Below are 22,326 nucleotides of genomic sequence, written 5' to 3'. Positions count from 1 at the left end.
GGTTTCAAGAGGGGAGCCCCAGCCAAACATAGAAAAGGCAACATTATATCCCCCCCATTTTATTTATCCACCCTTTTCTGAAGCTTTCTTAGATTGCTGGGAGAGGCAGGCAGTCCTACAAGTTGATGTCTCGTTCTTTTGAGCACTTCCACCCTCACCCATAGGACAGAAATGAGCTCAACCAGTCATGCTTTCAAGTGCTGTAGATTACAGGGAAAAGCAGTGTTGTTTTGGAAGTATTCTCTCTCCCCCCCCCCCCAATAAAAACACACAGTTTGCCATTTTGGCCCATCCAACCCTACCACAAGTTTTGGGAAAACTGTATCAGCAACATTAAGAGGAGAAAGAGGACTGAAAGAGATAGAGAACAGGTGCAAGTGCATTGATGAGCCCTGGGCTGATGGTTTGATGCAGCATAAAGAAGATTCCTAAGAATAGTGGAAGGAAAACATTGCTATGCTTTAGTGGAGAAACAGCCAATATCCTGCACCACCCATGCCTACTGGAAGACACCTATGGATCATCCAGTCCAGGGGTGGGCAATGTGCAGAATGCGACCTCCAATGTGACCCACCCAGCAGCCTTTGTGATTTCCCCAGAGTTACGTCTTAGTTCCTCAATGCTTTTGGTAAGAGAGGGATGGGTTCCTGGGACTATAATGGCAGCTCTTTGAATCCTGGATGGAGAGCTGTGCATGTATGCGCTTGTTGCAGTACAAATCACCCATCCCTCACGTGTTGTACCTTCAGGGCTTTGGCTCCACCCATTTGCTGGCACACAGCACTCAGAAGCAAAGGCAAAGCCTAGTGGGGAGAGGTCCCCAAGCCTAAAGTGGAGTCCATGGCTGCCCTTGCCTGCACTTCTAAAGCAGAGTAAGACTGAAGAGAGAACTTGCTTCCTGACAATCTGATTTCGTTTAAATAAAGGAGCATTGTTGGGAAGTTTGCCTGGGGACTGTCTGCTGAGACACCTCAAAAGTCAGCTAGACTGGGCTGGCATGGAGCTCCTTCAGATGACAAACGAGCCTGTGTCCAGCAAAAATATGAAAAGGTACAGAATTATGCAAACAGGAAGAATGCAGAAGCTCGATTCAGATCGATGGAGGACAAGAACCTTAATGTTAAGCTCACAGCCCAACGAGGGCTGCGGGAGTTTTGCCCAAGATCTGATGGAGCTGAGTGGGATGTATAGATTCAACCTCCCTTAAAGGCTCCTCCCACTTTGGGAACCAGACCACTATGTAAAGGAAAAGGTGGGGGACCCAGTAGCCTTCCAGATGTGGTTGGACTCCTCCTCCTCAGCTCTAGATTGCCTGGGGTGGCGAGATGTACAAGCCCCCCCCCCCCAATCTAAAGGCTTTGTGCAGAACTCGCAGCCAAACGCAAAGAAAAACCAAAGACAGAACCAGAAGACGGGGTGTTTGACACATTTTACTGTGGTGATTTGTCAGAGCTAGCCAAATCCTGTATGAGTTGGGGGGGGTGGAGAACCATTCCCCCAGCTCATCATTCTAGTGGAAACCAGCCCAGCCCAAGGCAGCTGAAAGCTGTGACCAGTCAGTCAGTCAGTCAGTCAGTGATGGACCCAGAAGGGCTGGCAGTCAGGTAGCGTACAGAGGAGAGCGTAGCCTGATGCTCTGGCCCAAGCCAGAAGCTGGCCACTGGGCTCTCATGGCTTATGAGGTTCCTTCACCTTCCGGACTAGAAAGCAACCCAGACAGGGCAGCGTTGCTGTTGTTCTTGGTAGTGGTGGGTGGTGGTGGGAGGGGGTCTCAAAGAACGCTGCTTCCTCTTAGTCCAACGCCACGGGCAAACTGCTCCAGAAGGCCACCGATGGCTCCCGATGGGCTGGGCATCACAGGCTTCAGGCCCACCGTGCTGTTGTAGGCCGCCAGAAACGCCGAGCGCACGTCCTCCAGCCGGGTCTCCCTCTCCGTCAGCGTCAGCAGGCTGTAAGGACAAGGAAGGAAACGGCAATTTTTGGAACTGTTCCAAGGGCTCCCCTTAAAATCCCATTTGCTAGCATCCATGGATGCTTTAGGGGATATTTCCTGCACTGCAGGGCTGGCTGTCCTGTGGGGTCCCTTCCATTTCTACAACTCTATGAAATCCGTATCCTCTGCAGAAGTGTGTCAGTGTCCTATATTGCAGACGGGTGGGGAGAGTAGCTTGCCCAGTCCACAGCAGAAGCCAGATTTGAAACTTGCGAGAGCCAGCTAGGATTTGGTCCCAAGGAGTTATTCCTGCGAGGCAGAGAGGAACGCTAAACAACCTGTTCCACCAGCCCCTGCAATGCCATTCTTTTTCTTTGGCAATATAGGAAGCTGCCTTAAAACAAGAGCTGGACCACTTGTCCGCCTAGCTCGACATTGTCTGCACTCCATAGCAGTGGCTCTCTGGGATTTCAGACGGGGAACCTCTTCCTAGCCCTACCTAGAGACTGCAGGGATTGATCCTGGGACCTTCTGCATGCAAAACAGATGTCCTACTGCTGAGCTATAGGGTCTTCCTCCAGGGGGAAGTTCACAAGTTCTAAACTTCATACTTCACAGCTCGGCCTTTTGGCCACCAGCTCTCTCAAGATGCCGGTGAAATGCTCGACTTCGTTTCGCACAGCTCCGAGAGTGATTGACACTTCAAAGCCAGCTGGCTTCCCTTTCCTCTGGTGGCACGGAGGGGGAAAGGAAAACAGACGCCCACTGGCTCCGATGCAGAAAGCTTCTGCACCTTTTCGCCGCCTGCATCTCGCCATGCGAGCAAGGAGACTGTGACCAAAGCATGAGTGCCGGAACCCGGTCGGCTGCGGCAGAAAGCTGCTCAGGGCCTTCCAAATCAGAGGCAAACACTCCCCCGGTCCCTGACAGGGCTTCGGAACAGAACAGAAGCAGCGTCTGCTCAAGGCAGCTGCTTCTGGGGCGGCCTGAACTCTGGCACTCGGCGCCGGTTTGGGGAAGGGGCAAAGCTCAGCAGGAGAGTCCCTGCTCTGCGTGCAGAAGAATTCAAGTTAAATCCCCAGCACCTCCAGGTAGGACCGGGGGAGAGCCCTGCCTGTAGCTCTGGAGAGGTGCTGCCAGTCCGTGTCAGCAATACTGAGCTGCGTCTGATTGTGTAAGGCTCCTATGCTCAGTTGCCTTTGCACCGAAGCATTTCTGGGCCGCCTTGGCTGGAGAGTGAGGAGAAGGCAAAAGGAGAGGCAACGAGGGGAAACAGGCCACGCGGTTATAGTTAGGGCACAGAATTTTTGTGTTTGTGTGGGTGGTGGGTGGGTGGGAGAATCACAGCCGTGGGAGAGGCTCAGGAAGCCATGAAGCCCAAACTCTTTGGAATGTCAGAACCCACACCTCCATCTCCACCGCCCATAGGGCCAGATCATTATTCCCCAAAAAAGAATTCCTATCCTCCGCTCCTCCCCCCTCTCGGCTTGCTGCACCAGCCCCAATTAGAGCGCCCGCCCCACTTGCCGTCTCCTGCTGCTGCGCTGAGGAGGAACCTCAAAGCCAACATTCGAGCAAAGAAAAAGGCCATGATCTCCACCTTCTCTCCTTGAACTTTATCTTCTACGCTTCCCTCCCCATCCCTAAAGCCCACTGCAGGGAGGAGAGAGAGAGAGAGAGAGATGGAGAAGGAACTGTGTGCTGCATTCTGCCAGCCGCTCCTCAAAGTGCTTTTGGGATAAAGCCTTCTGGCCAAGAACTTCTGTATTAGTAACGCTCCTCCGGCTCCATTACCCCGACGCTTGCTGGCCTCCTCGTCCACTTCTCCTCCTCCTCCAACTCCCACCTCCTTCCCCCTCCTTCCACAGGGTCCAAGTTGAGAGTGTAATCTCCAGAGATGGAAAGAAAGGGAGCTGGGGTAGAGTAGAAACCAAGAGCTTCTGGCTGTGCCTGCTAGCAGGAAGCTATTCTCTCCACCCCCCCACACCACTGCCACTCCCCACCCTCCCGTTCTGTGAAGAAGAGGAGCAAGAGAGCGATGCATCCTGTAGAGTAGGGCAAGGCGTCCCCCTGTGACCAGCCTCCTCTCCATCTGATCTATGGTGCGGTGGGGAGGAAGCCAGGGTGGCGGTGGGGGGGGGGGAGAGAGAGAGAAGCAAACAAGACATTCCAGATGAGAGCTGCGCAAAGGGAGATTACTGTTCAAAGGCATCTGTTCAGAGCTGTCTTAAGAAAAACAATCTTTGTCGTCGTGCATACATGCATCTCTCTCAAACACACACACACACACACACACACACACACACACTCTTTCTCTCTCTCACCATTTTCTCTCAAAGAGAATAAGACATCCCTTTAAAAAAGGTCATCCCAAGGGCACGGCACAAACCTGCCCATCAAGCATTCCCTTTCATCTCCCCAGTGTTTTCACCGGCTTAGGAACTGGCACCGTCAATTTGAATGGAAAGCAGGAGAAAGCCACCCACTGCCACCAGCTCCGAGTCCGGAAAGAGCAGCGAGGGGACATGGCGGAAAGGCTTGGATTAGGAAAAAAATAATAATACAAAAAGCACAAGAGCACAGGGAGAGAGGCAGCCGGTCTATTCAGCCCGCCTGGCTCGCAGAGCGAACTGTTTGGGAGAGAGTGGCAGAAAGGGGAAAGGGCCTTTCAGACGGCCCCACGACTAGCCTATGGAACTCCATGTCACAGGAGAGACTCAGAAATCCGCAGCAAGGAAGCACAAGTTTGTTGAGTCTTCCTCCAAATGCTTTTTAAAAGTCCAGGACTAAGTGGCATTGGGAAGTTCACAAAGAAAACTTCCGCATCAGTCCCAAAGGGGCCGGTGGATCGCAGGATCTGAAGCAGAGAGCTACAGCAAAAGCTTTGATCCTATCTGTATTTCCTCTGGGAGTTTAAGCCCCGTCGAACAATGGAATTTGACACAGTGCGAAGGAGATGGTTCCACCAGCGCAAACATATCTGCTGGAATGACCCCTCTGTCTTTCCTTCCCTGACATGCTATTCTGGGAGTCCTCCCGACCCACTGTATCTGGGGAAGGAGAGGAGAGGAAATTGCACCATTGCACCAGCAGAGGAGTCTTGGGCTTGGCTTCTTCTGCTAATGGAACCAAGCAGCTGAATCTGGCCCCAAGGCTATCTTTCTGGCTAAGAAAAAAGCCCCACTTGATTCCATGGGACGTATTCCCAGGTTCAGTGGGCCCAGGGCTGTGTACCCTAGATTCTGAAGAAGCATGTGTAGGAATGGGCTGCAGGGGTTTGTCCTTGGCTTCCCTTGAGACATCAGGCTTCCTCCCCTTCACATCCAGGGATGTTCCTGCCCCTCTCCTGCGGTTCCACCTGGCAGGCTCCTGACAGAACCCGAACCCGGGATTAGACGCAGGTTTGGTCTGATCCAGGAAGCCTCGTCAGATTCACCGCCAAACGTGGACCCCCCAAGAATCTCAGAGTAATGGTTATTTAAATGGTTCTGGACTACAATGCCCATCATCCTTGGCCTGAAGCTGATGGGAGGTGGAGTCTGCAGCTTCCCCACCCCCTGCTTAGGGTATGGCTCCCACATGGGAGGCTCATGGCCTTCAAGCTATGCACCCCACTCTACCATCTCCCCTTCTCCCCTCCTAATACAAAACGGCAGAGTTTGCATGTTGCAGCAGGGCTCCCCCAGGCCAGGCAATGTGTGAGAGGCTGGACAAACTAGAACAACTGCAGGGAGAGAAGGAACTTGCGCTCTTCTCCCCACCACCTTATTATAACCCACCTAATTCCAAGCTCTAGAAACCTACACACGGGGCTCGGTGAGGAAGGAGAGATCCCTGCTTATTTGCCCCACTACAAATAAGCTAGCGGCTCTCCCCCAAGAAACTCCCAAGGCACAAACAGCGCTATCAGGAGATTACACAAGACTTTGGCATAAGCCCTGGCTTTGGCCACATGCTGCTTCCTTGGTGAAATTACCCGTTTAGTGACACTGCAGCTCTCCAGATTGGATGGGGCGGGCAGGGGAGAAAAATCGGTAGCAGAAGCAGCTCCTTGCTTGGTATTCAGAAACAAGCCCACAGGGCTTGCAGAGAGGGTCGGCTTTTAGAATCCCCCATTTCCTTGTAGGGGACACTGGCTTGCAGGAGTTGTAAGCTAGCTTCACTTACTCTGGTTCTTCCTTCTGCTGCAGGAAGTCATTAAGCTCATTCGTAATATCTCCCAGATTTAAGCTAAGGGCTGCCATGAAAATGCATTTCCTGGAACTCAAAGCATCTACTGAAGATGGGTTTGCAGGAGGCTTGAAAGAAAACCGTACACATATCTAGCTTTGTGCTCGGTGTTTCTTAGTTTCTGGCTTCCTTGATCTGCACCTGGTGCTCTGTAGGTGCATGTACATAGATACCCCTTCTCACCAACAAGGGTGCCAGTGTGGCATAGTGGGTAGTGTGTCAGACTAGGACCTGAGAGACCAGGGTTCAAATCCCCATTCTGCCATGATGCTCAGTGGGTGGCCTTGGAGGCCAGTCGCTGCCTCTAAGCCTAATCTACCTCACAGGGTTGTTGTGGGGGATTAGATGAGGAGGGGGAGAACCATGTGTGCCACCTCGAGCTCCTTGGAGAGAAAGGAGGGATATAAATGCAACAATAAAGGTAGAGGGACCCCTGACCATTAGGTCCAGTCGTGGCCGACTCTGGGGTTGCTGCGATCATCTTGCTTTATTGGCTGAGGGAGCCGGCGTGCAGCTTCCGGGTCATGTGGCCAGCATGACTAAGCCGCTTCTGGCGAACCAGAGCAGCGCACGGAAACACCTGCTGGAGTGGTACCTATTTATCTAGTTGCACTTTGACGTGCTTTCGAACTGCTAGGCTGGCAGGAGCTGGGACTGAGCAACGAGAGCTCACCCCGTCGCGGGGATTTGAACCGCCAACCTTCTGATCGGCAAGCCCTAGGCTCAGTGGTTTAACCCACAGCGCCACCTTAATGCAACAAATAAATAACATCAAAAATAAAAACACACTCTGCATTTGACTGTGGCCACCATGAGCAGAACGCACTTGCATGATTCTTCCCACCCACCCCAGTTCTACGAGAAGTCAAAGGGCTGCAATGTGTCTGAAGCTGCAGAGCAGAAGTGACTAACCTACGTGTTCCAGGCAGTGTTGAACTCCATCTCCCATCAGCCCCAGCCTGCATGGCCAACGGGCAGGGATGATGGGAGCTGCAGTTCAGCCACATCTGGTGAGCCACAGGTTAGCCACGCCTGCTTATAGGAGAATCTCCCTCCCCCCCCCACTCCTTATAAAGACAGGATTCTCAATGGACAAAACCACACCGACCTCATTACAGACTGGCCTACATAATTCCAATTACGGGTCAGCCGGAGAAAGAGGCCTGGATTAAGCGCGTAGGAAAGCTGTCTCCCCTGCCGCCCCCATGCAACTTCCTCCAGAGATACAGCTCCGGCTCCTTTAAAAATTCCTTGCCACTCGGAACGCAGCAGCTGTGCTTCTTTCGTTGCAAGGCCCAGGCTGTGGCCATTTGCCCAGCTGTAGGAGAATTCAGATCCTGGCAGCCTGAAAAGCTACCAAAGACATGCAAGTGGGGGGAGGCTGGGAAGGGGGAAAAACAGAGGGACAGCAGCATGCGGCCTCTGTGCAGACATGGCAGTGGTGGGAGAGGAATGAACCCAGGATATGGCTCAGGGTGAGGATTCCATGTCCTTTGAAGGAATTCGCTCACACCAGAGGCATCTGTTATCTTCAAAACAACACACACACACACCTACACAATCTGGGAGCACATGCATGCTCCCGTTCCTGGGTCTGCAGGAGACAAGAGTAACCCCATGCCTCCCAATTCTTCTCTGCAAATGTGCCCCACTATGGGCAGTTTCTCCACCAAGCTGGTTTGGGCATCTAGCTGGAGGCAAGGCATGGCCTATGGGGCATTTTGCAGGGGAGAACTGGGCAGGCAGGTCAGGGTTAACCATCACTCGCTGATTTTGCACCCCTGCAAGTCTCACCCATATGCCTGCCTTTTGGGAAGCTCATGAGTCAAGATAGGTCATTACTTAAACAAAAACGCTCCAGTCAAGAGTTCCGTGCCGGGAAAAGTTGAATCTTGCCTACCTAACGCAAGTCAAACGTATTTCAAAATACTTAGCATAATTTAGTCCGCTGCACATGGGTACAAGTCTCTAACAACTGAGGGCTGCAGCTTATCGAACAGAAATAATTTTTCCCTGTGCTGCTACAAGATGGCATGGAAAATAAAATAAGCATTTGCAATATCTGTTGTTGTAAGTGTCTAAAAGAACAAAAAACAAAGGGGCTTCTGCCATATGCGGTGAACATGCCCTTGCACTAAAATGAAAGCTTTTAACGGATAAGATATTGGACTCCTTTACTTGCTCGTTTAAACTTAAGATCTAATACAAAAAGAACATCGTGAACTGACTAGCTGTATGACAGCACCTGCTGTGATAATCCATTCTAAATACTGGAAATTACCAGATATAAATGAATGGATAAATTGTGGGACATTGCAGTAAGGGCTGAACTGATATCTTTTAGAATCATTTTTTTTTCAAGGCTAAGATTCGAATTTTTGTTTGTGAGCGCTAAGCCTGCACTTATAATGAAAAATTATGAGCATTTATTAATATGTGGTTTTTAAAGCAAAACACTGGAAAGTATCCTGTATGGTTTCTGTTAAGTCTCAATGTATATATACCAGGTGCGTCCAACTTCCAAGAGACTGCGATCTACTCCCACTATAAATAAACTGGCAGTGATATATCCATTGGATTGGCCAGAGTTGTTGAGCTTTTATTTTTCCTTGGGTGATCCATCAGGATCACGCGATTGACCAGGATCAACCAGGGACACCCCGCAATCGATAGGTAGATGGCAATCGACCAGTTGGAAATGCCTGATATATACCATGGATGTTATTCAATGAAGTTTAGACCCGTTGGGTGGGATTCACCTCCTAAGCCCTATCAGTAGAAGATTGTGCAGTGGGGCTTTCTCTCCCTCTCCTCTCCTCTGCGAGCCCCCTAAAAACTGGCTTGGGGGAGGTTCAGGAGAACCCCAGAGAAGTGCTTGGGAGGAGGATGGAAGAACTGTTCCATCTGGCAAGCTCAAATGGTTGTGTGGATGGATCATTTGTCATCATATTGAATCCCACCCACTGAAATTAATGACCACACTGACCAAGGTAAGCCCATTAATTTCAATAGGTCTACTCTGAGTGAAACTTAGACTAATACCTTGCACCTCCTCCTTGTGCAGATCCTGCTATTGCACTCCATTTCTGTATTCTTGGGGGGGGGGAGGGGGAATACATGCAACCTGGAACGAACTTAAAAAGTGCCACTATTGTCATCCTCCTATGCAACTCATTTATTTGAAGCACTAAAACAAAAAGCTGCCCTTCAATTATTCCCACAGCAGTTCACCGAAAGAACACACTTAAAATGTAAATATAAAAGCCAAAACGCACGATTATACCAAGCAGCGCAACAGAGTCAGCAGGATTAAAACAGCACCGAAAAACTCTGGGGAGATAAAAGAGGTTTTGCCCGATGAGAAAAAGGGCAAGAAAGCAAGAAACAAACAGGAAACCTCTGTGGAATGTTTCACCCCAGGGAACTCGCTTCACCTTGAATAGTGATGGCACCCGTAGGAGGCTCTCCACTGAAGATCTTAATGTATGGGTAGGTACATATAGAGACAGGCAGACCTCCAAGTAACCTGGGTTTTAAGCTGTGAAAGGCACTTTGAAACGTGCCTGGAAACAATGTGGAAGCCACAGCAGCCGACACTGACAGGTACAATACGATCACAACATCCAGTCGCAAAAGCAGTGAATCTCCCCAATCCACATAGCAACCCAGTCAGATGGGCGGGGCACAAATTACAAGATTATCGTTATTAAAATGAAAACTTCTGAAATGAGGAAGAGAAAATGAAGAGGCTGTTGACTACTCTGATCTGCCCTTGGTTCAGTGGATGCAACAGTAGCCCCTTGGCAGGAACTCCTAGGATTGGACTGTTGAAGCAGAAGAAAGAGGGATGAAATGACAGTGCCATGGTCTCCGCCTGGTAAATAAAAGTTGCAAGGTAAAGGAACTCCATGGAAAACAAAAGGTTCGGCTGAGTGGGGAAAAACAACAATGCGCAAAAGTCATCTCGAAAACCTCTGCGTAAACGAACTGAATCAAGGAAGGCCAAGTTCCACAGCTCCATGTGCTGCACTGCTGAAGAGGACGAGAAAGGAAAATGACCAGCCCGACGAGAAAGCACATTGAAATCAAGATTCAGAACTGGTTATGCTTCCCCGGAGGGGCCCAGCTCACATCTACGGAGCATTTGCCTTTTAGCAAAAGGACTGATATCAAGACGAGACATGCATCTGCATGGAAGTACCTGTGATGGCTGCAAAGGGGAAAGTTCGCAGACATCCCTGTGCGTTGTGAAAGACTATCTGCATCCCATGTGCTCTGAGGGTGTTTGGGTGGGAAGAGTCAGCTTGCACTGCCAGCCACCAGCATGTTCTCGCTAGCGAGAAGGCCCATAAGGAACTGTCACACTGAGTTAGACTCCTGGACCTAGCTAGCCTGGTACGATCAAATCAGTAATGGTCCTTGTGGGTCTTCTGGGAGAGAGGCCTTGCCCAGGCCAGTGACTATTGTTTCAGGATGCCGGAAGTCCGATCCGGAGGCATCGGGTTATGCACAGCGCAGCCCCTCCCAACGCGTTGTTCTCAGCACACTTACAGGGAACTGTTAGGGAGCTCATCCGGGAAGCTGAAAGGGAGGGAGGAGTCTGCGTGCTCCTGTATACTGCCATTCCCCGTTACCATCTGCCAGCTGCCAAAGTCTGTAGAGATGGAGGATCCAGGCAGAGAATGATCTGCAGATCTGGGGCAGAGAGAGGGAGAAAGAGAGAGAGAAAGAAAGAGGAGACGATGCAAGTCAGTGGCTTTGTTCAGCAGAAGGTCCCTTTTGCTCAAGCCCTCGTTGGTCTCCTGCCCTCTGAGTTTACACTGGCATCACCATCTCAAGAACGGCACCGAGGGTGTACGGCTTACTGGAGGCCTTTCTAAAGCGAGAAGGAAGAAGATGCCGAGCTTGTTAAGGAGGGTGAAAGCGCTGAATCGCTGTGATGGGCAAACCAGCGGTTAAAGTCATGCAGGAGCTGCAAAAGCGAAGAACCGTCTTGCCAAGAGAGCCCAGAAACCCCGACGCTGCTCCCAAAGGTGCGGTCGTCATGCAGGACAGCTGGGGCCCAATGGAAGTTTGCAGAGGGCATGGAGCGACACAAGAGGGAAGGGTGGCAGAGCATCCTATTTGCATGCAGAAGGTCCCTGGTTTGATCCCCCAACGGCATCTCTGGGAAGGGCTGGGAGAGACCCCCGCCTGAAACCTTGGAGAGCTGCTGCTGGTGGGTGCAGGAAGTACGAAGAAGGATGGATGGGGGATCTGACTCAGAACGAGGCAACTTCCTAAGGTTCCTATGAGATTTGTGCTTCTGGGAGGAACTTCTACTTGTCCCCCGGCCCTTCCAGCCAGTGGAGTGCTCAGATCCTGACACGACATCCCCGGTTTTCTTTTCCTGGAAGGTGAGAGGCAGCGTGGGACCGCAAGGGCCGTGAGTTGGTAGAAAGCAAGAAAGCAGCAGTAGCACTTAATCGAAGAAGGCGGCCCAGAGGGCAGCAGAGCGGAAAGACAGAGAGGAGGTCCCCAGCGGATTGCAGAGCAGAAACCGTGCGGCAGTCCCGTTCTCGTCCTCCTTCCAAAGGCGAGCCTTTCAGCCCCTGGCCACGTCCTTCCTCCACGGTCCCAGAATGCTTAGCTGGAGGCTCGGGAGTGACACGCGGCGCTAAGCGTTAAGCAATACGACAAGCTGGCCGATTTGGAAGAAATGAATCCGATGGGAGCAGAGAAGCATCAGCTGCGAGGCGGCAAGCCCAGCTCACAAGGAAGCCCTTTATTTTTATTTTTATTAAGAGGCCCTTCAGGCAAACCGCTTTCAGTCGGAGCACCAGCAGCTGCTGGCATTTTGCAGAAGCGTTAGGTCCCCTCTTACCTGAAAAGGTCATTTCAATGCACAGGGAATAATCCAGATTTCCAGTTTTGGGGGAAAGACACAATGCTGTAGGGTAAAACAGACTTCCCCTTTTGGTGCCGTTCCCTATCACCACCCCTCTCTCTGTCCCCAAAACTCGTTGCTACCCTGGAGAACAAGGAAAGGCGAACAAAAAGGGATTTGCTTTCTGGTTTCTTGCAAGAACGGGCTCATCAACCGACTGGGCACAATAGGTCACTGGGCCCTTGGCGAAAGAGGATTGCTCTTCCACACCTTAAATTTATTTACACCCTGTCCTTTTCAGCCACAAAGTCTCCAAAGCGTCTTACAATCCAGCATTTTTTAAAGAAAGCAAATCTCAGTTTTTATGACCAACCGTCTAGGCTTGTGCAAGGGTTGTGGGATAATGCCGTCTCTCTTGAGTTTAGGAAAGATTAAGAGCAGCTGTGCTGGGTCATGCCAAAGCATCAACTATGCCAGTACAGTGGTACCTCTGGTTACGTACTCCGGAGGTCCGTTCTTAACTTGAAACTGTTCTTAACCTGAAGCACCACTTTAGCTAATGGGGCCTCCCGCTGCTGATGCGCCGCCGGAGCACGATTTCTGTTCTCATCCTGAAGCAAAGTTCTTAACCCGAGGTACTATTTCTGGGTTAGCGGAGTCTGTAACCTGAAGCGTCTGTAACCCGAGGTACCACTGTATCACTCTTCCCACAGTGGCCAATCAGAAGCAGGACATGAAGACAATCACTCCCTTCTCCTTCTGGTGCCCAGGGACGTACAAAATACTCTGAACATGGAAGTTCTAGACAGCCACCCTGACTAGACGGTGGCCGTCAATCAACTGCTGGCGGCTCCCGTTCTAAGCGCCTGTACATGCCAAGCAAAGAGACTCGCTGGCTCCTCTTTCCCTTCTCCCGACAACTTTGGCGGCAAAGCGGATTCCCAACAGAGAAACGCGTCAGAAATAAAGACAAAACGGACTCCTTCATTGCAATCTCTGGCTGTCTTACTGCAGAGGGATCCACAGGTGCGCTCATAGCATTCTGAAGCAAATAGGTTTCGTTTGGGTGGGGGTGGAGAAAAGGACGAATACCCAGACGCCTACTGGCTCTTAGCTTTGAAGCTGTTTATAGCAAGAGTTCCAAAAAGCAGGACAGGACTTGAAAAGGGAGGCAGCCGGCAAGTTTCGCTTACAAGGATGCGGAAGCAAGGAGAAGCATCGATGTGGCGGAATTAGTAGTACAAAGAAAGTGAAAGGGGTGGGGGGAAAGGAAGAGATTTACAGTGGTACCTCGGGTTAAGTACTTAATTCGTTCTGGAGGTCCGTTCTTAACCTGAAACTGTTCTTAACCTGAAGCACCACTTTAGCTAATGGGGCCTCCTGCTGCCACCAGCCGCCCGAGCCCGATTTCTGTCCTCATCCTGAAGCAAAGTTCTTAACCCAAGGTACTATTTCTGGGTTAGTACCTGAAGCGTATGTAACCTGAGGTACCACTGTATTCTTCTATTTTTAAAGCCTTTGTGTGAACAGAAGAAAGGGCTTAGAGCAAATGGCCAAAGAAGTGGAGAAAGAATATTCTTCATGACTGCTAGTACATTAACGTTGTGAATGTGGAGATAAGGGGCTGCGGAGGGACAAAGATGAGAGGACACAGATCTCCGCAGTGGAGTGCAGAAGGTAGAGAGAACTTACACAGGGCTAGCTGGCAGGAAAGACTGTTCCAGCAAAGAGGAATTGCCCTGTAACAAGAGAATGTGAGGTGCCGAAGATTGTCTGTCTTAGTGCGGTGAAAGAGGCTTAAGGCAGAGCAGCAGTGGCAGCAAGACTTATGATGTAGGGTAGAGAGAATGTGACTCAGGAACTCTTGGCCTCGAGTCTAAATTAACCTCAACACATATTGCTCTGGGTGGATCATGTTTCCAGAGATTTGGGGCGTCTGGCCTTCTTGTATACTCTGGCAAAGCTCACGCAACTCGGCTCGCCAACGAAGCGGCCGGGCCAGGGATTGGAAATCGGTAGAACACCAGCTGCCAAGAGCCGAGTGCAGGAAGGAGAGAAACGCCGGTTGCTTGGTCAGCAAAGCAGAAGGGGAAGAGGGAAGCCAGAAATAGAGAGAGATCTGGAATGGCCACAGAAGCACAAAGCCAGCCCCGAAGTTTGCAGACACAGCCAGAAAGGATTCAAAGCCAAGGGTTTACCCAATAACTCTGCGATTTCAACCACCTGTGGGGTCCAGATGATAGACTCTACTAGTTGATTTAGAGTCCATTTTCTGCTTCCGTTTTTTAAAAAGCAAGTTTCCAGCCCCTCGGTGAACCAGAGAAGAATTGAGGGAAAAAGGGATTTGGGCAGGGTGCCCATCAGTTTCTGTGCCTACTCCTTGAAATACATGCCCCCCACCTTGCTCTCTTGCTACCTCTTTCTTCAAAGCTGCACAAAAGCCCATCTCCTGCAAACTTCCACTGTGAAAATTAAACAATTTTTCCAAGTGTACATGATTGACACGACTGATGCAAGCATAGTGCTGTAGTCACGTTGGGTCACTGAATAAGTTACATTTTAAATGCAGAGAGAACCTCCATAAATCTGGTGATTTTGGGAGAGATATTTTGTTTATGCCAAACTATGAGAGACAGAGAGCTGAGGCTCCAATACTTTGGCCACCTCATGAGAAGAGAAGACTCCCTGGAAAAGACCCTGATGTTGGGAAAGATGGAGGGCACAAGGAGAAGGGGACGACAGAGGACGAGATGGTTGGACAGTGTTCTCGAAGCTACAAACGTGAGTCTGACCAAACTGCGGGAGGCAGTGGAAGACAGGAGTGCCTGGCGTGCTCTGGCCCAGGGGGTCACGAAGAGTCGGACACGACTAAACGCCTAAACAACAACAATGAGAGACAGAGAGAGAGAAGAAAGAAGGAAGGAAGGAAGGAAGGAAGGAAGGAAGGAAGGAAGGAAGGAAGGAAGGAAGGAAGGAAAAGAGGCAGGAACCATTGACATTATCTGGGAGCAGAGGATAAAACAGTCGTGAAGAATTGTGAGCAGCACCAGCAGAGCCTAGAATCAAGCTCTGTGAAGAATATTAAATCCCTCAGATGTCAGCATGCCAGAGTGCCTGAAACATTTTTTGTGTGAAAGGCCCTTCTTGCATGGCTTGCATGAAGGAGGTCTCAGGTTGAAGGACTGCAAAAGTGTCGGGAGCTGGAGTCAGGAGCAGGTTAGGAATATCTTTATTCAAAGAAACCAAAACAGCGCAGGAGGCCTAGTGAACCCAGCAACTGTTCCCAGGAGGTCTTGGCCCCAATGAGGCCTCCTCTTCTGCCTCTTGGCCCCCTCCTCTCCAGCCTCCGATTCTGGACTGCTCTCTGCCCCAGACTCCTCCTGATCACTAAGCCCTGTTGCCTCTTCAGCTTCCGACAGCTACTCCTCTTCTCCCTCTGAGCACGCATCATCATCATCCCACCACTAATCGCCTGGCTCTGAGCCTCCTTCCCCTGGGGGTTCTCCAGCTGGTGGCTCTGTATCCAGCTCCTCTGTATCCAGCCAGCCCATGACACAAGTTCAGGAGGAGTTACTGCTATCCAAGGCCCATCACGGTAGACCAGGACAACCTACGAGGTACCCTTTCCAGCTGCTGTGGAACTACAGTACCCATCAGCCTCAGCCAGAGGGCCAATGGGAATTGTAGTCCGACATCAGCTAGAGGGCACCAGGTTGGGGAAGCCTGCAGAAGACAAGGCCAACGGCGTTGTCAACACAAAAGTAGCTTTATTTATCCGAAGTGTAACTCATCCTCTTCTGCTGGGGAGAATGTTCCGGAAACTCTCCAGCTCTAATCCTTTCACCCTGGGAAGCAGAGCTCTCCAGCCTTCATCCCACACGACCTTATTAGAGTTTCAAGTCCAGCCTTCCGCCAAGAACAGACACTAGAGTGCTGATACAGAGGATTAATTTGGCTTATGAACTTTGGACAAAGCAGAAAGCCAAGAGAACAACAATAAAGGGAGGGGTGGGAGGCGAGATGGCAAGACTAGCCAGCACTTCAAACCATGGATTCATCTTCCCTTTCTACTCCAGACTCATGCTGGACAAAAAAGACCTCAGTGATGTGCTCGAGTACAGCTGATCTAAGGAAGAGAACAGCAGAGTGACTAACAAGCCAATTAACTGCAAAGAGGCCCACTGGCAGGGCAATAAGAACCTTTTAATACCAGGGACCCAATTGGTGGCAAAATCCTTTTCAAAAAAATTGTTTTAGTAAGTAGTGCCGTCTGTCTGAAATGTATGTGCTGCTGTGGCTCTACAGCATGGGTAGGCAAACTAAAGCCCGGGGGCCGGATCCAGCCCAGTCGCCTTCTAAATCTGGCCAGCGGACAGTTTGGGAATCAGCGTGTTTTTACTTGAGTAGAATGTGCACTTATATTTAAAACACATCTCTGGGTTATTTGTGGGGCATAAGAATTCATTCATCCCCCCCCCCAAAAAAATAGTCCGGCCCCCCACAAGGTCTGAGGGGCAGTGGACCGGCCCCCTGCTGCAAAAGTTTGCTGACCTCTACAGTCAACCTCACAAGCTGTGTCAGAATTACGGTATTTTTGCTAGTGTTTCTGTTAACTAAAGCAGGAGTGGCCAATGCAGTGTTGCACCCCTGGATGTTCTGGCTGGACTCCAACTCCCATTATCCTCGGCCGCATTGGCTGGGGCTCATGGGAGCTGAAGTCCAATAGTAATTGGATCCGATCATGTTGGCTATGAGCTCAGGAAACAGAATGAGCTCAGGAAACAGAATGACTTGTTTGCTCCTACTGCCCTTGCAATCTTCTTGTGTCGCCAGGCCATAGCTGTCAACTTACAGATTGGAAAATAAGGGACCAGCAGCCTTGAAAATAAGGGACCAGCAGCCAAAATAAGGGATTTTAGTAAACCAGCTGAAATACGAAGTTAAAAGGGACCAGATAATTTTGGAGAGCAGCGCCGGTTTTTAGCCCTTCGTTTCCAGAGGTTGCTGCTCAAGACACCAGCAGATGAAACACTGCAATTAAATAACTACAAGCAGCAACCACTTTTCACGCAAAATGAAGTCCAAACTACGAAGATGCTGCTGCAGTTCTGTATCTTTTCTCTCGTGCTCCATCTGCAGCTCTCAATTCCATCAGGCGGGACGGGAGGAGGGGGGGAATAGCGCCCGAAGTAAACCCGCAGATCAGACCATCTATGCTAGTCTACCACTACAAATCTATGGGAGAAGCGCTTGCGGTCCTTCCCTTGTAGCCCTTGGAGCACCTGCCCGTGCCTCCACCTCCTCTTCCTCCTCTCTCTGAATTGCTTTCTCTATGGTTGCCCTCGCTCTCCTCTCAAGGCTCCTCAGCAATTCATAGGCCATGCCAGGCTGCCCATCTCATCCGGGTCCTTCGGCGGCGCAGCCGCAGTACGGCCTAGCGGGAACGGGAGCGGCGGCGACGGGCAGAGGGAAGGCCCCAGGCAGAGACGCTCAGTTCGGCGGCCGCAAGGAGGATGGTGGCAGAAGGGCCCGAGGCTCCCGCCAGTCCCAGGGACTGAGGCTGGTGAGAGAAGGCCAGAGGGGGGTGGGCCGGGCAGCCAAGCAACACAGTTGGAGCCTCCCTCCTCCCTGGCCGGCAGCGAGGGAGGGAGGGGAGCTGCTTCCTTTGAAACCCGGGAAATTTAAGGGACATCCATCAATAAGGGACAGCAGCGGGACATGGCGCTGGGATAAGGGACTGTCCCTCCAAATAAGGGACACTTGACAGCTATGCGCCAGGCGGCATCCCATACGTAAACCTTCCCAGACGCCTCTGCTTCCCTGATTCACCTACGCTCTCTTACTCACACAGGTGAAAAATCGCTGCCTTTTCCTGGGGTGATGGAGTCAAGTAGAACTCAACTACTTTGATGCTGAATCAGAACAGGGTTGTTGACTGAATCAGATAAGTGCTGGAGATGCAAAGAGGTTGAGGGAACGTTCTTTCACATGTGGCGGACTTCTAAAAGGGTAAAAGAGTGTTGGGAAATAATCCATAATGAATTGAAAAAAAATGTTAAAAGGTACTTTCCCCAAAAAAACCAGAGTCCTTTTTGTTGGGGATAATTCAGACTGAAATTCCCAGGTGTCAAAAAAGGTTTTTATGACGCGGGTGGCGCTGTGGGTTAAACCACAGAGCCTAGGACTTGTCGATCAGAAGGTCAGCGGTTTGAATCCCCACAACAGGGTGAGTTCCCGTTGCTCGGTCCCAGCTCCTGCCAACCTAGCAATTCAAAAGCAGTCAAAGTGCAAGTAGATAAATAGGTACCACTCCGGCGGGAAGGTAAACAGCGTTTCCGTGTGCTGCTCTGGTTTGCCAGAAGCGGCTTAGTCATGCTGGCTATATGATCCGGAAGCTGTACGCCGGCTCCCTCGGCCAATAAAGCGAGATGAGCGCCGCAACCCCAGAGTCAGCCACGACTGGACCTAATGGTCAGGGGTCCCTTTACCTTTACCTTACTGCGGCCTGTGTTTTGTTAGCCCAAAAATGGAAAACGAGCGAGGTCCCAACCAAAGAAGCATGGCAACTTAAGCTGGCAGAATATGCTCAGCTTGCAGACTTAACATATAGAATAAGGGAACAAGAAGAACATACTTTTAGAGGAGATTGGAAAATGTTTATTGACTATATGGGGGGGAAACTGTGTAGACATGAAAACATTGGCAGCATTAAGATAAATTCAACAGTGTAAATAAGTTTTGATGGATGCAATAATGGAATACTGAATGGTTTAGTTTTGTAAAAGATGCAGGGATATATGATACATAAAATGAACCATGGAAAGAGAAGAAGGGAAGTCACTGAGATTTTAAAGATGTTAAAATGAGTACTTTAAATTGTAAAACAGAAAATCTAATAAAAATTATATATAAAAAGCAGAGTCGGCGATGCTTCATTAGCAGCACAGGTAGAAAGCACAAGGGACCAAACTCCAGAAATCCACCAAGCCGAGAAATATTTACTGGGACCGCCCCAGTAAATGGGTTGGGCTGGGAATATCCTGCATCTGAAACCCTGGAGAGCTGTCCATGTGGACAATAACAAGCCAGATGGGCTTCTGTATAAGGCAGCTTCCTCGGACGTCAGCCCCTTGGAAGAAAAAGCAGGATCAAGGCGAGGCAAAACAGACAGGGAGAGTCTTGCTGCTGCCCATTCCTCTAGCAGGAAGAATGTTCAGATCTGCTGGGTCTTCCAGCAGCCCAGATTCTTTCAAGCTCCAGCTCCGGAGAAAGGGCTTCGTTTAATTAGGTCACTCTTCTCCACTGCACCACCCTTCCCTCCCAGGAAGAGCTATATAGGTTTCTGACAGCTCTGGCTTCTCTTTCTTCACATCCGTCACTCAAGCCAGCTAGGAACGGGGGTGGGAGAGAACCTAAAATCCACAAATACCACCAACCTGTGGTGGCCTAAGAATGGAATTCTGGCTTTGGTGCAGGGTTCAGTTTGGGCTTAATTTTTCAATCAGCTCTGCATGTGATGCTATGACTATGCCTTACACCTCTCTACCCTATATTGGCTGCTCAAGCTGGCAGCAGAGATCATGGCCGTTGGTCCCATCACACCCTGGCAGGTAGAGGGGGGAAAAATGGAGGCAGTGAGAGATTTTACTTTTTTGGGCTCCATGATCACTGCAGATGGTGACAGCAGTCACGAAATTAAAAGACGCCTGCTTCTTGGGAGAAAAGCAATGACAAACCTAGACAGCATCTTAAAAAGCAGAGACATCACCTTGCCAACAAAGGTCTGTATAGTAAAAGCTATGGTTTTCCCACTTGTGGTGTATGGAAGTGAGAGCTGGACCATAAAGAAGGCTGATCGCCGAAGAATTGATGCTTTTGAATTATGGTGCTGGAGGAGACTCTTGAGAGTCCCATGGACTGCAAGAAGAACAAACCTCTCCATTCTGAAGGAAACCAGCCCTGAGTGCTCACTGGAAGGACAGATCCTGAAGCTGAGGCTCCAATACTTTGGCCACCTCATGAGAAGAGAAGACTCCCTGAAAAAGACCCTGATGTTGGGAAAGATGGAGGGCACAAGGAGAAGGGGACGACAGAGGACGAGATGGTTGGATAGTGTTCTCGAAGCTACCAGCATGAGTTTGACTAAACTGCGGGAGGCAGTGGAAGACAGAAGTGCCTGGCGTGCTCTGGTCCATGGCGTCACAAAGAGTCGGACACGCCTAAACAACTAAACAACAACGACAATTGGCAGCAGCTCAGCAAGCTCTCAGGTAGAGGGTTCCTAAGAAGCACAGTTCTATCTACACTCCACGGCAGCAGCTTTCCAGGATTTCACCCCACAAGGGATGTTCAAAAGCTCTAAACTTCATGCTTCACAGCTTGGGCCTTCTCTTCCAGAGTTGAGCCCTGGCTTGAGGCCAGCCCCATTGCTTAAAACAGCCTCCCCCAGCCTGGTACCCTCCAGGGGTTGTTGGCCTGCAATTCCCTCACTACTGAGCAGATTGTGGGTGCTGGGATCTGTAAAAAAAGGTAAAGGTAAAGGACCCCTGGACGGTTAAGTCCAGTCAAAGGCGACTCTGGGGTTGCGGTGCTCATCTCGCTTAAAAGCCGAGGGAGCCGGCGTTTGTCCACAGACAGGTTTCCGGGTCATGTGGCCAGCAGGACTAAACCGCTTCTAGTGCAACGGGACACTGTGACGGAGGCCAGAGCACACGGAAATGCCGTTTACCTTCCTGCTGCAGCAGTACCTATTTATCTACTCACACTGGTGTGCTTTCGAACTGTAAGGTTGGCAGGAGCTGGGACAGGGCAACGGGAGCTCACCCCATTGTGGGGATTCGAACTGCTGACCTTCTGACCAGTAAGCCCAAGAGGCTGATTGGTTTAGACCACAGTGCCACCTGCGTCCCTGCTGGGATTTGTAGTCCAACAATGGCCAGAGGGCACCAAGTTGGGGAAAATTCACCCACCAATTAGATCCTTGATACTGAAAGGTTCTCATTGCCCTGCTGGTGGACCTCTTTACAGTAATGAGCTTGTTAGTCACTCTCCTGTTCTCTCCCTTAGATCAGCTATCCAATGTAGAAGCAGCCAATATGACCAGCAGCCTCAGCTATATGCATATCCATACCATAATACTACCCCCAATGCAGAAAAGGAGAACGTGGCAACAGGGGCAGATTTACATTTCCAAAGAAACTCCGCTTTCACTTAAGGGAAAAAAATAAATTCTTATGCCTCGCAAAAGTGCACTTGGAAAAAAGTGGGCAAGCAACACTGCCCAAAATTTATGAACTTAAGAGCTCCTTCTGAGGTTCTCTGTGGTTTGCACTGTGCAACCCCAGCTCCTAGCAGTTTTTAAAATTATTGTTGTTATGTATTAACTTTATGTGCTGCCCTTCATCTGAGGATCACAGGGTGGTTTACAGTACAAACACGGAATTAAATTCTGCATTAAAAATAAGACGAATAAATTTGTAAAAAAAATCCCCTTGGTGCAATTCACACAGTCCTCCATGCAGTTGTGCAGACTGCAAATTCCAGCTTTCCTTGGTGGTGGTAAAAGGCATACAGCTGGCGTACAGTTTCCGGGTCATGTGGCCAGCATGACTAAGCCGCTTCTGGCAAACCAGAGCAGCGCACGGAAACGCCGTTTACCTTCCCGCCAGAGCGATACCTATTTATCTATTTGCACTGTGATGTGCTTTCGAACTGCTAGGTTGGCAGGAGCAGGGACCGAGCAACAGGAGCTCACCCCGTCGCAGGGATTCGAACTGCCGACCTTCTGATTGGCAAGCCCTAGGCTCTGTGGTTTAACCCACAGTGCCACCCGTGTCCCTTTGGTGGTGGTAGTGGTGGGGGAAATCTGGATCGTCCAGGCACAGAACCTTTGCTCACTTGCTTGGTACGGCGCTTCCCCCACGACTGCCGCCACCTTTGGGCCGGCAGTTGCCTGTTTGCGCCTGCCTGCTTTAATCAGCTGCCTGCAAAAAGCAGACATGGCGTTAAGGAGCGCTCCCAGGACATAAATATTTAACCATAAAGACCAGAAAGCTAATAATTACTCTATTAACAGCAGCTGGATGGCAGGAGATCTTTGTGCAGGGCCCAGAAGCACAGCCGGCAAGGGAGCGACGCACTTGGCAGCCAGCAGCACTCTGCTTCAGCCATGCCTGTTTGCTGTCACATTAGAGCATTTACCGGCCTGACCCAGGGTAATAATTACAGGGCCATTAAGGCCAAGAGCCAGGACGCTTGCGTGCAAGGAGAAGGGTATTTGCTCACAGCACACAGCAGC

General features: G+C 50.4%; 1 protein-coding gene across 3 annotated transcripts in view; it reads right to left on the bottom strand.

The window, feature by feature from the left end:
• Positions 1 to 1,414: 1,414 nt before the first annotated feature.
• MTMR14 (myotubularin related protein 14) overlaps positions 1,415 to 22,326 on the bottom strand; it is an 88,186-nt gene continuing 67,274 nt past the window's right edge. For 2 of the 3 annotated variants that reach the window (XM_083601096.1, XM_083601098.1), the window contains exons 18-19: positions 10,715 to 10,858; positions 1,415 to 1,949 (exon numbers count right to left, since the gene is read on the bottom strand). In XM_083601096.1, the coding sequence (XP_083457222.1) occupies positions 1,772 to 1,949; positions 10,715 to 10,858 (322 nt within the window). In that variant the 3' untranslated portion in view covers positions 1,415 to 1,771. The remainder of the gene's footprint in view (positions 1,950 to 10,714; positions 10,859 to 22,326) is intronic. The other variant, XM_083601097.1, reaches the window with a different exon arrangement.

This window comes from Podarcis filfolensis (genome assembly GCF_964270895.1).
Source record: "Podarcis filfolensis genome assembly, chromosome: 2".
NCBI lineage: Eukaryota > Metazoa > Chordata > Lepidosauria > Squamata > Lacertidae > Podarcis > Podarcis filfolensis.
Note: the sequence above shows the minus strand (reverse complement) of the source record. Positions and strands in the feature narration are given on the sequence as shown.